Source organism: Gopherus evgoodei, chromosome 7, assembly GCF_007399415.2.
Source record: "Gopherus evgoodei ecotype Sinaloan lineage chromosome 7, rGopEvg1_v1.p, whole genome shotgun sequence".
Lineage (NCBI taxonomy): Eukaryota > Metazoa > Chordata > Testudines > Testudinidae > Gopherus > Gopherus evgoodei.
Genome location: NC_044328.1, coordinates 98,565,549 through 98,580,650, shown reverse-complemented (window position 1 = coordinate 98,580,650; position 15,102 = coordinate 98,565,549). Strand labels below are relative to the sequence as shown.

Sequence of the window (15,102 nt, the reverse complement as noted above, 5' to 3'; positions counted from 1 at the left end):
ATCCATCAGTGATTTTTAAGTGTGGGAAGGGGTGTGTGTGGCATTGGGTGGTGCTGTATAGCTGTCGGCTTAAGATGCTACAGCCAGTTACACTCCACTTGGTTTTGCCTTTGGGAGCAAATCAAAGGCATCTCTAGCCCAGTTGTCACCAATTGTTCAATTGTAATTGACTGGTCAATCATAGAGGATCTCCCAGTCAATTGCAGTCTCCAGCAGTGCAGTGTGGCTGCCACTAAGGCAGGCTCCCTGACTACCGCAGACCCACACCACTCCCAGAAGTGCCCAGCCAAGCCCTTGGAGGGGGGGCAGGGGTCTCCCTCTGCTCCTGCCTGAAAGCACCACCCCCACAGCTTCCATTGGCCAAGAGAATCGCAAGGGTGGCCCTTGCAGAGGGCCAGTGTGTGGAGCCACATGCCTACTGACACCCTCCCCTTGGGCCAGAGGGCCATGTTGGTCCCTTCCAGGAGCAGCATGAGGCCAGGGTAGCCAGGGAGCCTGTCCTAACGGCAGCCATGCTGCAGTACCTATGGGTGCTGCCAGAGATAAGGGCTGCCTGGTAGGAGGCAGCACCCCAGCCCTGAGCTCCCTTGTGGAGCCTGCACCCTCCTGGAGCTTGCACCCCTCACCCCCTCCTGCACCACAACCCCTGTCCCAGGCTCAGCCCAGAGCCCCCTCCCATATGCCCTCAGCCCCAGCCCAGAGCCCACATGCCCTCCCAACCCCTCTACCCAGCTTAGTGAAAGTGAGTGAGGGTGGAGGAGAGCAAGCAACAGGGGGGAGGATGGAGTGAGGGGGGCAGAGCCTCAGAAGGGGTGGGATATATCCTGGGTTACCCATAGATTCAAAGTGATCTTGGGCATAAAAAGGTTGATCACTGCTGTAGCCTTTAAATGACTGACTCAGTTGCTAACAAGCTCTGGAGTCTAGGACCTCTAGGATCTGTTGCACAAACATAGCTACATCTTCCCCTTGTAACATTCTACCATTCACCACTGAAACGAGCTTTGCCAGTGTTAATTTCAAGGCCCTGCCCACAGATAAGGCAGTTACTTCAGCCTCTGATGCAAATATTACTCTGAAATGCAGCATGTTTTGAGGGAGGCACTGGATGTGAGAAATCAAGCAGAACCACCCAGTGACTTGAGATGTGCCTCCCAAGTGACCAATTGCTGGATGCAAAACCCTAAAAATCTACATTGTAACACTGTGTGAAACTACATTGCAAAGTGGCACCAGAGTAACTTATTACAATGCATAGTGCACTGCAGCTTGTTGACTACATGATGTAGTCTTCCTGTCCTGTGTAACCTCTAAAGATAACAGCAGCTCTGGCTAGCCAGAAATGGGAACACTGAATGAGGAGCACCACATTTCAAAATGAAAGGGAAGAAACTCCTCTAAAAATGTAGTTTCCTGTGGAACTTGGTGTCACAAGGACCCTAGCAGAGTTCCAAGAGTCACTGATGTTCCAGGGAACATTCAGTTGTTACATTTTCAGCTTGTCTTGCGGTAGTACCCAAAGCCCCAGACATAGGCAGGACCCCATTATGCCAGATACTGTACACAAACAGCTCAAAGATCCCTGCCCCAAAAAATACAAGCAAAGGACAAGAGCCAATAGGTGGATGCTCAACTAGACCAGGTCTCAGTGGATCAAGGACTGTCCTGTCTCTAGCACCCAATTCTAAAGCTTGCAGGCTACTGGGGGTGGAAAGTGGGGAATAGGATAATGGACTTGATTCTTAGGTCTCTTACAGTTGAGACACAAGGTCAGTGAGGCAATCCTTATTGGACCAACTTCTATTGGTGGAAAAGGCAACCTTTCAAGCTTACACAGAGCTCTAATATTGTGGGACCAACTTGGCTACAACACCACAAACTTGCAGTTCTGCAGAAACATGGGATGTTTGTGGGCCACTGATTCTGCTTGAATTTGTCAAGGGGAAGACAAGGACTTTCTTTAAACCCTACTTGGCAAAACTTGCCAGTCAAGGCACAAAATTTACTTGTGTCCTTGTCACCATGATATAACCCAACCTTACCTATAGATTGCTTCTCCTGTGAGTGGAGCAATACCAAGACAAATCTGTTCCCCTTGAACAGTCTCAATGCAGTGTCCATGACTTTTTTCTTAACCTCTAATTGTCCTCTACCCAGGAGCAATTGAGAGGCTGTAGGAGAAAGTTCCTCATTTGACCAAACAGGCCACAACTTCAGGAGGTAGTTAAAGGAAACTTTCTTAAAACATTCTTTTTCTTAAAGAGCAAGACCCATAGCAGGGATCAGACTTGCTGATTCACAAGCAGCTGTGGGATTGGAATGTTTAACATTCCTCATGTATTGTAGGAGCGCTGATCTCCAATTCTCTCCATTCCTGACTCTGCAATTGACTAATGTTGTCTTGTAATGTGAGTCAAGGCAGATAGGTGGGGAGAGCCAACCTCCACAATGCACCCTGTACTCACCAAAATATGCCCAAATCCTAATAGTTCCCTGTAAAAAGGGGGAGGAAGCAGGGGAGGGGCTAGGGTGGGGGAGACATACTTGTGGGGCTAGGGGCCCCTGCAGGGCCAAGGGTAAATTGCCCCATTGCCCCCCACAGCCCTGGAGCTCACAGCCCCCCCTTTACCTTGTCAGACGACTCAGGAGCTCAGCTCCCCAGCTGCTGGCCACGCTGCAGCACTGCTGGGGGCAGGGGAGGACATCCTTGTGGGGCCAGGGGCCTGGGGCAAATTGCCCCACTTGCCCCCTCAGCTTGCAGCCCCCTCTTACCTTGCCAGCAGCCCAGAGCTCAGCTGAGCTGCCCAGCTGCTGGACATACTGCAGCTTTGTGGGGTGGAGAAAGCAGGGGAGAGCCTGGGGGAGACATCCTTGTGGGGCCAGGGGCCCCTGCAGGGCCCAGCCCTGGGGCAAATTGTCTCACTTGCTCTCCTCCCTGCCCCAGGTGGCCCCAGAGCTCACTGCCACACCTTGCTTTGAGCAGCTGCCAAGGTAGCAGGATGAAGCTGGAGCACAGCTGGCACCGGCTGGCCATTCTGTGGCTCTGCTGGGGATGGGTGGGGGAGGGAGCAGGGAATCCTGGGAGCTCAGGTGGGGGACAGGATGGTCCCACAGACGAGTTGTTCTCCTACCTGCCTGGCTCTTTAACAGCTGGTCCTCCACTGACATCTAATTTAGCAACTGGTTCTAGCGAACAGCTGCAGCTCACCACTGGGTAATACTGAGTGCTTTCCTCTGTGGGGAAACATCAGGTCAAGATTTTGACAGCACTGTGTATTGTACCTGTCAGGTGTGGTTCAGCAGCCAGAGATAGTAAGGGAGCACACAACTGTCTGAATTTAAGACAGGTCTGTTAAAGGGCTGCGTTCTTTCTGCCTGGCTTTAAAGGAGCATAATGGCTTATCCATGTTCTGTGCAGGTTAAACCTCCAGATGTCCCATAAGAGGGGGGTGTACTCAAGCTTATGTTGCCAAAGGTCCCAGTATAGTGAATTTGGCAGAGCTCATGATAAAACTCAAGTGTCCTGACATGATTCCCCTGTCCTTACCACTAGCCATGCTGCCCTAACTTCAGCAACTCTTGTTTTTTTATATTGGCCTTAATATGTATCATACTTTGTGGTAAATAGATTACCCCAAACTTCTAAAACCACTTGGTCATACAAAACATGATGGATTGTAATCAAGAAAAAGCCAGATTATTTCACAATATAACTTCTGGGACATAAGTGACAGGCCCAAGCACTAGGAAAGTAGGCTGGAGCTTCAAGTAATCCTGAGAAGGACAGATTTGTTTTGTCATCTGGCTTGGGGCTTTAGGAGTCCTACTTTCAAACTCTCCCTTCTGACCGTGAGACTTTTTTAAGGAATGTTGTATAATGACATCTTGAGTTGGCAGTGCCCATACAATGCAGGTCTCTGCCTTTTGGGGTTCCTCCAGAGGAACTGGCAGCTGTTGGTATATTGGTTGGTTTGTAGTGTTTGCCCTTAGACAGAATTCCCCTTTGGCTTCTCAGAACTACACAGTCAGTTACTTCCCATTTTCAGTTCATTGTCAGTAAATTGAACTCATGTTGCCAGTCTGAGTAAATAGTTCATCAGCAGAGCAATGGACTCAAGTACTTACACTCCAATCCTGTGGACAGAGCCAGATGCAGGAGGCAGAGAACTGGGATTTTCCCATGACATAAGGGATTCTATTCTGCTGTGCAACTAAACTTGAGAAGCTTGTCTTTGAATCTGGGGAGATAACATAGTCCCAGCTGCCTTGCTCTAGACACTGGAGTTCACTCTTGGGTCTTTTTCCTAGTGCTGCCAGTGATCTTTGCTGTGATAAGTACCTTCCCCCGTGTCTGTTTCCCCTCTATCCTCTTATGCTGCCAGCTCTAAGTTGGGGGTGTCTAGGCACAATGAGGTCTTGATTTCAGCTGGTGCAGGCCCTTTAGGGCCTTTGCAGTACAAACTGACTCTGGAGTACATCACATCACTCTGTTCTTGATACCAGGTATCTGGAGCCTTTGTATTTGAATGCTCTAAAAGGGCAAGAAGTATAAATGCTGTAGGATGTTTACCAGTGCCACCTCTTCTGAAGTTTAGTCTGAGTTCCTGAGCTTAGGGCAGGCAATATATAACCTAGTGGGCAGGCACACTGGATTAGGACTCCAACTTGGATTCTGTTCTTAGCTCTGCCCCTGGCCTACTGTGAGACCTGGAGCAGTCATCCCCCTTCCCTCTGTTTGTGCCTGAATTTCCCTGTTTGAGAATAATGCTCCTTTGTAAAGTGAGGCCTGTGGAGGAAGGGTGGGGGGAAAATCAGATAGTATCAAACATAGTTTGCATAGCAGTGGGGCTGCTGCTTAGTCTGATTGAGGGACTCTTCTTAATAGTGAATACTGCTGAGTCCCTCTGAAGGCTCCAGAAACTACCCATCTCTTTGCCACAATCACCCTAGCTAAAGGACTCTATTCTCAGGAGACTGAGATTTGAGTCACTTTATAAAACGTATGCTAGCATTTAGCTGAATGCTGGGAATTCTCAGGATGGCTTTAGTCTCTGCTTCAAGAGTGAAGTCAGTATCACTTCTCCATACTGCCCTGGAGAGGAAGGATGGATGGTGTAGTGTGCTTAGGGAGCATCTTAGCACTTGGGAGTTGAACCCAAGTCTCCTAGCTCAGACAACTTCCTATGTGACCTTGGGCAAGTCTTTCAGTCTCTGCCACCATCTGTACAATAGGGATGATAGTACTGCCCTGCCTCGAGATGAGAAACTAAAGGCATTGGAGATTGAGGCCTTTAAATATGGGAAGGGGAGTGACTATTGAATGAGTGGCTAAAAGTTAGCTCTCCTATGTGTAGAGGATCTTACATCTGTTTTACACTTATTACAGTAACGTAGATACTGTGGTGTGTATATAGCAGTGACTTTCAATGTGATCCACAGATTGAGGGGTCCATGAAAGACTTAGACTGAAAACTGAATAGAATTCAGCAATATATACACAACAGATTTCCAAATGGGTCTGCCTCCTTTTAAAATTTTGTAGGGGTCCACAAACTCAGATTGTAAACCACTGAGATACAGCACCTAGTGTGCAGAGTCACTTACTCAGTCTAAATAGACAGAGGGAGCTGAGGCACAGGGGAAAGGACTTGGCCAAAGTAACATGAAGGCTGTAGAAGAGTTTGGAAATCAAACCTGAGGGTCCCAGTCCAATGTTTTAACCCCAACACCAATTCTCTCACGTAGAGAGATTCTGTTGGCTGATCATGGAGTCTGCCTGGTGTGCAATTTCACTAAAAGGTGTAAGGTTTAAATGCAGGCATCCTGATGTCTCTTCAAATGCACAAATACAGGATGTTACAATTGCCAACTTTCACATTGTAAATCAAGCTAATCCCGTTTCAAAATAAACCAATCCCTAAGAACCTCAACACTGATTAGATCCCACAGCGTGCAGTCTGGACTGTGGTGGGACTGCTGTGAACCCCTAACTCTCACCCCTCCTTGCCCAGAGCTTTTTTAAAAAAAAAAGCAGCAGCAAACTACTAGCCAACAAGCAACTCACAAGCCAATTAAGACAGACAAGCCCATTTTCTGTTTTTTTTTGTGGGGGTTTGACATGTCTGGAAGAGAGCTGAGATGTTGAAAGTCAGCATGAATAGTCCTTCCTGCAGTGCTGACAGTGACATCTGATTGTTTTGCAAAAGGGTATGGTGGCAACATAGCTGCCATGCAGCCAGGCTCAAGCTGTGACTTGGGCCTAGCTAGATTATAAGCTCTCCCAGGAGGCATTTACTGTATTGTACTTAGCACAAAGGTGCTGTGATCTTAGGGCCTAGGGGCCCTAGGTAGGTGGCACTTTCCCTGAGTTATAAGTAGATGTGGGTGAATTTTTAGTCAAACTCTTTGGTGAAAATGCAAATTCAATAACATGCTTCACAAATTCATAAGACGGGGTAGCTGAGGTAATATCTTCTATTGGTCCAACCTCTGAAGCTTTCATGGTAGTTTTGCTGCATTTGTTTAAAAAAAAATAACACGAAACAAAACACTTCAGTGTCCTTTCTCAGTTTCCTTGAAGCTTATTAAAATTCAAGACCTGTAAATGGTCAAATTCAAAACACTTGGTTCAACTCAGAACAAGTTTCTTTCAAAATTGCCAGTGGACCAAAAAGTCCTTGTCCAGCTCTAGTTATCACCCTGAGGTGCAGTTTCCCAGATGAGATGGGGAGCAAAGCTTAGCTGGCTCTCAAATGGGAGACAGTCCTTTTGTGAAGACAATTGTCAGGTGTTAGAATCTTGCTAGGGGCTTGTCTACATCAGAAAGTTGCAGCGCTGGTGAGGGAGTTACAGCGCTGCAACTTTGAAGGTGTACACATCTGCAGGGCACCACCAGCGCTGCAACTCCCTGTTTGCAGCGCTGGCCGTACTCCCGTTTTGTCTCGGGTGTAGAGGATCCAGCGCTGGTGATCCAGCGCTGGTAATCCAATGTAGACACTTACCAGCGCTTTTCTTGACCTCCGTGGAAGGAGGAAGCCTCTGGTAATCAAGCTGGTCTCCTTTCCCGGTTTGCTCTCTTGTTCCCGGAACCCCGAGCAAGCAGGTCTCCTTCCCTGCGGTTTGCTGGGTGGCTCCGGGAACGCGAGAGCAAACCGCGGCGAAGCTGGTCTCCTTTCCCGGTTTGCTCTCGCGTTCCCGGAACCCCCCTTGAAGCCGCCCAACAGCGCTGCAGTGTGGCCACATCTAACACCACTTGCAGCGCTGGTTGCTGTAAGTGTGGCCACTCTGCAGCGCTGGCCCTATACAGCTGTACTAATACAGCTGTAACAACCAGCGCTGCAAAATTTTAGATGTAGACATGGCCTAGGACAACAAACTTAACTTCAGTAACTACATCAGCCTTTACAAAAATCCCTCCCTTGCAGTGTGTGGGATATATCTGCATAGTGTTGCTGGGTGCTGTTCAGTTGGCTTCACTCCAGAGGTGGCAGCACTTGAGCTAAGCAATTCTTGTGCAACTTGCATATCTGCTTGGGGCATCCTGTGTTCCAGCAGTGCAGTGCCATGTGAAGTGAGATTTCTTAAACTGGAGTGCATCGACTACTGCAGGTAGCAGCCATACAGCACTGTATCCAGCATTACTAGAGGTTAAAGTAGCAGGCCATGCTCCTGCTGCAGAAAGTCTGATTGCAGACTCACTCACATGGGGTTTGCAGTTCCAGGAGGCTGTTCAGTCTCGAATGTGGAGAATGCTCAATCATTCCTGTAGTGGCCAAAGCACAGGCCTGGGACTTGGGAGACCTGTAATGTGTAGGAGTCCCATCATGGACCAGATCCTGTCAACACAGTTCCTGCTCCAAAGAGCTTTATTCCTAGGTTGGCCACTGGCTTGCATGTTGATCCTGGGAGAAGACACTTTCCTCCATTCCAGGTCAGATTTGCAGAAACAGGGGAAGGGGTGGGACTTGCACAGGCAGAGGTTGCCTTCTGCAGCATGGGTCATCTGCTGGTATCACTAGGTGTCTCACTGCAGCAAATCCCTGCCATTGCAGGGGCCTCTGGCATTGACAGCTCTTTGGTTTCTCTTGTTTTCTAACTGGGGCTCACAGCAGGTTCCTCTCCTGAGGGATGAAATGCCTTGGTTTAACTCAATTGTTCAGTTTGGTATGGGAGTATCTGGTGAAACTGAATGGCTTGATAGACAGGAGGCCAGACTAGATGATCTGATAGTCCCTTCTGGCCTTAAACTTCCTCTTATCTTTAAACCAGGGGTAATGAGATGTTTCTGAAGATCTTAGAGATCTAAGCTTGGAAAAAGTGTGTGGAAAGCTCAGCAGTAACACTTCGCCTATCTAATCCTGTGGCATGTGCTGGGGTTCTAGAACATTCAGTTTCCTAGATGTGTAGTATAGCTTGCGCTGACTGGTAGTTCATCTGATCCTGTTGTGCTAGGTGGTGGGCACAATTCAGTCGCTGATCCAAAGTGTGCAGTCTAATAGATTACTTTGATTGGAAGTTCTCAGAGGCAGTCAGTTTGCATAGTGCATAGCACAACTTCTGTTCTGTGCCTGGTGTTGAGGCTTCTAGGTGCTACCCCAACATAAATAAGTAAAACAAAGATGAGAGGAAACTGAGGCATGGGGGCAATGATTTGTCACGATCAGTGACAGGACTGGGAGTGTAGACCCAGGGTCTCCAGAGTCCCAAGTTGATGCTCTCCTCACTAGCTGCTGCCTTAGCTGCAGTCCTTGTGTATAAACATCCCTCTCCTTTGCAGGCTATGACTTTGCTGCAGTACTGGAGTGGTTCGCAGAGCGTGTGGACCGTATTATCCTCCTCTTCGATGCTCACAAGCTGGACATCTCAGATGAGTTTTCAGAGGTGATCAAGGCCCTGAAGAACCATGAGGACAAGATTCGGGTAGTGCTGAACAAAGCTGACCAGATTGAAACACAACAGCTGATGCGGGTCTACGGTGCCCTCATGTGGTCACTGGGGAAGATCATAAACACTCCAGAGGTGGTACGGGTCTACATTGGCTCCTTCTGGTCCCAGCCACTCCTCATCCCTGAGAACAGGAAGCTCTTTGAAGCAGAAGAGCAGGATCTCTTCAAAGATATTCAGTCCCTGCCCAGGAATGCTGCACTCCGCAAGCTCAATGACCTCATCAAGAGAGCCAGGCTAGCCAAGGTACAGTGTCCCAAGCATTCCCTCTAGTGAGCCACAGACAGTGCTACATAGGTGGGATTTGGTCTAGATGAAGCCTTCTCTGACCAAGGGTGATACTTGACTAGCATTAATATAGCATTTCAGAGTTCCCCTGACCAAGTGGAGGGATGTGCCTATTGTGCCAGGTGTCTGCGGGCACCTCTCCTCCTAGATTGAGATCAGAGTCCCTAGCAAAGATGGGGAAGGGGGAGACATTACGCTATTCACTGCAGAGTCCTAATGAGACAATACCTGCCCCAGAGAGCTCACTCTGAATATCCACAGGGTGGGAAGAGACATCAAGTGGGCTAGGGGCTCATTCAAGGTTGCACAGTAGACCTGGGAATAGCAACCATCAGTGCTGTCTCAAGCTCCCTGCTCTAACCCGCTAGGCCACATGTCCCCACCCAGAGCTGGAAGAGCACTTAGGAGTCCTGACTCCCAGTCCATGTTTCCACTGCTTTAGCTGTGTCAATACAACCCCCTAATGTAGATGCACTGGTGCAGATAGTATGTGGCATTTAGTGCAAGCTCCTAGTGCAATAACAGCCATGGCTCCAATCCGAGGCATAGCTTATACTGCCTGCTAACCTGCAGTGGCTTGTTCTCACCACTCCATTCAAACTAATGGCACTCTAGTCCCAGAAGTATGGGTTTTGTGATAAGGTAGAATAGGGATCTTCTGGGTTCTATTCCTGGCTCTGCCACAGGCTAACTGACAGCTGCATTTTACAGCAGGGAAACTCCTCAGAATGAACATTCCTTGCTGGAGAGTCTTGAGTCAGTTTTGGGAAAAATTATGGAAATTTCTCAGCCATGCTGAGGAAATTCCACCTTAAACCCCAGTGGCCTTAAACTCTTTACCTTGCAATGGACTCTGCACTGTTCTGGGCATTATCTCCTTAAGGCATCACTCTTGCAGATAAGCTATTTGCTTGCTAGCCTAGCTAGAGAAGTGCAGCTCTTTATGGGAACACAGCTGTTTTTATGGCTGTTCTCAGTTTTTCTTTGAACTAGCTGGAAGGAGCTGTAAAAATCCTGATTGCTGAGCCTGGGGTTTCTCTGAAACATTGACATGGGTCAGAAATTGCTTCTGAACCCAGAGCTGGCACAAGGCTTCTCAAAGATCCAAACTGCTGAAATCAAGCAGCAATCTATATTAGAAGGAACAAATATCTATTGAGCTGGCCAGGCCTTCTAAAAATCAGTGCAATTTCAAACCCTAACTCTAATTAGTCTAATGGATCAAATTCTTGTTCTGTGTCCATGATTGTAGTATTTACAGCATGTTTTAAGTCATCGGATGTGTAGGAACATAAATGGATGGGACCACCTGGGTCATGGCATCCAGTCCCTGCTATTGTGGGCAGCTGTAGTCACATCCTGGTCAAACTGATCCACTCCAAACTAGTTAGGTTGCCTTCCACTGGGAGGCTGTTCCAGAATCTCCTTATTTCCAGCCTCAGTGGATTCCTGGTCAGTTTGTTTTGTTCTTGTGCCAATATTGTCTTTGAGCTTCTATAGCTCTCTTCCTTCCCTGAGGTTTACCACTATGTATTTATAGAGAGCAATCAGATCCCCCTCTTAGCCTTTGTTTTTCCTCCCCCCCCCCCCGACTAAACAAGAGCAGCTCTTCCAGTTTCCCTTTGTAAGATGGGCTGATCAGGGGAATAAAGAGCCAAAGGGCCCTTCTTTGTGTCTGGTTCAGTTTGGATTCATATTTCTGTTGATAGTATCAGTTTGGATACTAGTTTGTAATAACTCTCCCTGTAGCTAGTTAATTCAAGTGGCCAAGTGAGATACCCAGTACACACCTGTTAAGACACTGACTCGGACATTTCACTTAGATTGCCACTTCCCCTGGTACTGCCAGTGGACTCCCCAGTTGGGTGGGGGTGAACAGCTTTACACTGAATGTCTAACCTTGTCATGCCAGGCTGCACCCCTCAAAGCAAGTCGATGTACACTAGCCACCTGAAATGATGCTTTGGGATGCAGTGTGGGCTGAGGTACCAAGTGGGAGTTGAAAACTTGGGTTAAATGCCTGGCTCTGCCACTGACCTTGTGGGAGGGGAAGAGACTTCCCAGCTTAGTCCACTTGGCTTGAAAGCAGTTCAAGAGGCTGTCTGGCATGTGACTAACTTGCAAGTTGGTCCCTTCCCCCCAGCTTGACTCTTGGAGTATAAAGACTGAATCCTGATCCTAATAGCACTGGTTTGACAGTAAAGACTGCCCCAGGCAGGATAGCATTTCCATGATAAACTCCATCCTTGTCCTGCCACACAACCACTGCAGGCATAAAAGCCACCAGTGCAGCAACGTGTGGGGGAGAGGGGAGAATCTTACCATTAAATGAGCTGTGCATACAAAGAGCAAGAATCCAGCTTCACCTGATAAGTTGTCCAACCTTTCCAAGGTCCTTGTGATCCTAGCATGCCTTGCAGATGGAAGAAGGCTTTGAAATCACTGCTCTAAAAGCAGAGAAGTTTGAACAGATCTCAAAAATGAATCCAGGAAATCTGCTAAGCCAGCAAGGCTTGCCCAGTCACAACTCTTCAGAGACTGAAGCAGGCCCTACACTTAAAGCACTACAGGAATGCCAGTCTGCTGCAGTGGCAAAGCACTGCTAGTGGGCATGCAGCTATACTGGCAAAACTGTTCTTGTTGGTATGGCTCATTCCAACCCTCCTGAGCAAAATGGGCTATACTAGGAACACTGTGTTTGGCACTCAGCATAGGTGCAGCTCACACCAGCCTGCTAATGAGGTGGCATGTCAGCATAGCTGTGTAGAACAAGTAAGATTTGCCAGCATAGCTACAATGGCAGCAGTCAGACCTGGGCCAAGAGGTGACTTGTCACTGTCTATGGCCCTACATGAGGAAGAAATTTCTGATAGCAGGTGGCTCTTCAATCAAGCAAAAGGCAGAATGAGATGAAGCAAGACATTCAAACTGGAAAGGTGCAGATGTTTCCCAGTAGGGGTGACTGTTGCAAGAACTGACCAAGGAATGTGGTAGATCTCCATTAAGTGGGGTCTTAATGGACTGCATATTGCTTCAAAACAGATGCTATAGTTTCAAACAAATTATGGGCTCCATATAGCTAGGTGAAGTTTACACTCTACTTCAGTGCCTTACAATCCTAAATATACCTGTGGCATCCTGGAGCCGGTATCGCCATTTTATAGGCTGGAAAACTGAATCAGAGCAGTAAAGTGACTTGTCCAAGGTCAGACTCAGTGAAGTCTCAAGTCCTAGGCTAGTGCCCTAACTACTAAACCATCCTTTCTGTCTGGCCTCTTTATGCAAGAGGCTGAGCTAGATCAAGGGTCTTCTAGCCTGAATATCTGATAGCCTATGGAGCAGTCATCAGGCCCAAGCAATCACCCATTCAGACTCCAGTCTCAGTGAAAGTCAATGGGGTTTAAGGAACTAAAGTCACCTAGATGCTCTTGAAAACTTGATCCCTAGGCTAGTGCCAGTTAAGGCCACTTGGCATTCCATGGGGAATGCATTATTAGGTCTAACCTGGCACTTGAGACCTGGGTTCAAGTCTGGATCTGATCTTGATGCCCAAGGGAAGAGACGTGCCCAGTTCCCCACCTGTAAAATGGAGAGAATCCTTCTGTACTTCAGTAGTGAGGATAAAATCCATTGTGATGCTCAATGCCCATATCTAAATAGACAGAGGATTTATGGGAAATATTGAGCAAGAGGCTGGGAAGCAAAGCAAAGCCACTGCAGGTCAGGAGTGAGAGGTATGAGCAGTCTGTGGCTAAGCTTCCCCACAGGCTGGGTTCTGAGTCAATGTCCCTGGTCTTCATATAAGAACAGCTATACTGGGTCAGACCAAAGATCCATCTAGCCCAGTAGCCTGTCTTCAACAGTGGCCAATGCCACATGCCCCAGGGGAAATGAACAGAACAGGTAATCAAGTGATCCATTCCCAGCTTCTGGCAAAGAGAGGCTAACACCATCCCTGCCCATCTTGGGTTAATAGCCATTGATGGACCTATCTTCCATGAACATATTTAGTCTTTTGTAAGATACATATGCAAGTAACAAACAATTCTAGATTTGGCCACCATATAAATACTGATTGGGGGGAGAAGCATGCTGCAAAACCTCCGTGTGTTAAAATAATGGAAGCTCCCCACCCCACAAGGGCCTGCATGACTAGGCCCAACCATCAGAGCTTTGCTTTTAACACAATAAAGGAAGGGGACATCTGAAAGCAGGAAGGCAAAACTGACATGTAAAGCCTTATGGTAGTGACTAAGGATCTTATTGTATCTACTGATATACTGGCAAGAGTTTGACAAGAGAATCCTCCAAACATTTTCTACCTCAGTGAGACATGTTACATTCCCCAAGTAAAATACTCCCCTCCTTTTACTCAAAACAAACAAACAAAAAAAACTCCAGTCTCCAAAATTCCTCATGCTTTCCAACTGAACTCCTTTAGATCCATCAAGTTTCCTTTCCCCAGCACCTGATGGAGGTTCTGTTAGGTGATTCTGTTCCTGGCTCTGCTCCTGCCCTGCTGGGTGACCCTTCCCCCACCCCTGTACCTCAGTTTCCCCTCGCTAAACTGAGAATAAGTACTTGCCCTATATATAGAACTACCTTTGACATTGACTCATGGGTTTTGTAGAGTGACTAGGGCATCTCACTGGGAGTCAAACTCATAGGCTCTATTCCTGGCACTGAGGGGAGTGTGGTCAAGTGGGTTAGAGCAGCAATGAGGCTGGGAGCAAGGACGCCTGGATTCTGCTTCCTGCTCTGGGAAGGAATTGGGGGTCTGTATTAGAGCAGGGGAAGTGGGAAGGTTATGCTGTCAATTGGGCGTCCTAGCTCATCTCTTCCTTTCTCTAGGTCCATGCCTACATAATCTCTTCTCTGAAGAAGGAGATGCCCAATGTCTTTGGGAAGGAGAGCAGAAAGAAGGAGCTGGTGAACAACCTGGGCGAGATCTACTTGAAGATTGAGCGGGAGCATCAGATTTCACCTGGGGACTTCCCCAATCTGCGCAAGATGCAGGTGTGAAGTCATGCTGTAGGCGTGGGGGCTGAAATGCAGTTTACACTGGGCCTTGAGCCATCCTGATTTTTCATCAGACATCTAGGCTCAGTCACTGCACCTGATGTTAGCTGAGGTCAACTTCTTGCATGCCCCAGAGACTCCTGTTTGCTGGTGGCCTTAACTGGCTTTCCTCTGGCATGGAAACGAATCTCATTAGTGCTCCCCCTACTATGGATGAGTAGGACCATCCCTGTCTTACCTAGTCCTCCTGCTGCACAGGTGGTCCTGTGATTCCAGCTCAGAGTTGGGCCAAGACTTCATGTTTAAGGCAAGAGAGATTCCCTCCATGCCATTGTTAAATCCAGCATGACACTGATACAAGGCAGTGGCTGGGCTTCTCTGGTAGCCTGGAGGGAAAGTGCTCTTGCCCTCCAGGACTGGGGCTCCTGAGAGCAGGGCTAATCTGAAAGGAAATGTATTCTCATGGGAAGAGCAGAGGGTGCTGGGAGCCAAAACTCCTGAGCTCTGTCCCCAGTGCTGGGAAGAGTGGGGTCTAGTGGGTTAGAGCAAGATGTGCTGAGATTTGGGATTCCCTGCATCTAAAATACTTCCTAGAACCACAGGCTAATCTCCTGTCTAGGATAACTTAATCCCACTCCCTAAGGAAGGTGAACAGGCCTCCATGCAGGTCACACCATGGGCTGTTCTGGGGCATACCAAAACAAGCTGCTAGCTATCCACAAATGTGGAGAATCCCTGGCTTTTTCCTTAGGAATAAGATTTCTTTCCCTATATGTCCTTAACAATAACTTCCCATTCCCCATGGTTCAGTGTGCCACTTGAAAGCTGTCCTCCATTCCAGAGGTGGCTGCA

At 48.0% G+C, this 15,102-nt stretch overlaps 1 protein-coding gene across 1 annotated transcript in view; it reads left to right on the top strand.

Annotated features, from left to right (window-relative positions):
• Nucleotides 1–15,102, top strand: part of EHD1 (EH domain containing 1) — a 31,685-nt gene that overhangs the window by 13,443 nt on the left and 3,140 nt on the right. Inside the window, exons 3-4 of the mRNA XM_030569500.1 lie at nucleotides 8,777–9,189; nucleotides 14,083–14,247. Coding sequence (XP_030425360.1) covers nucleotides 8,777–9,189; nucleotides 14,083–14,247 — 578 coding nt within the window. The remainder of the gene's footprint in view (nucleotides 1–8,776; nucleotides 9,190–14,082; nucleotides 14,248–15,102) is intronic.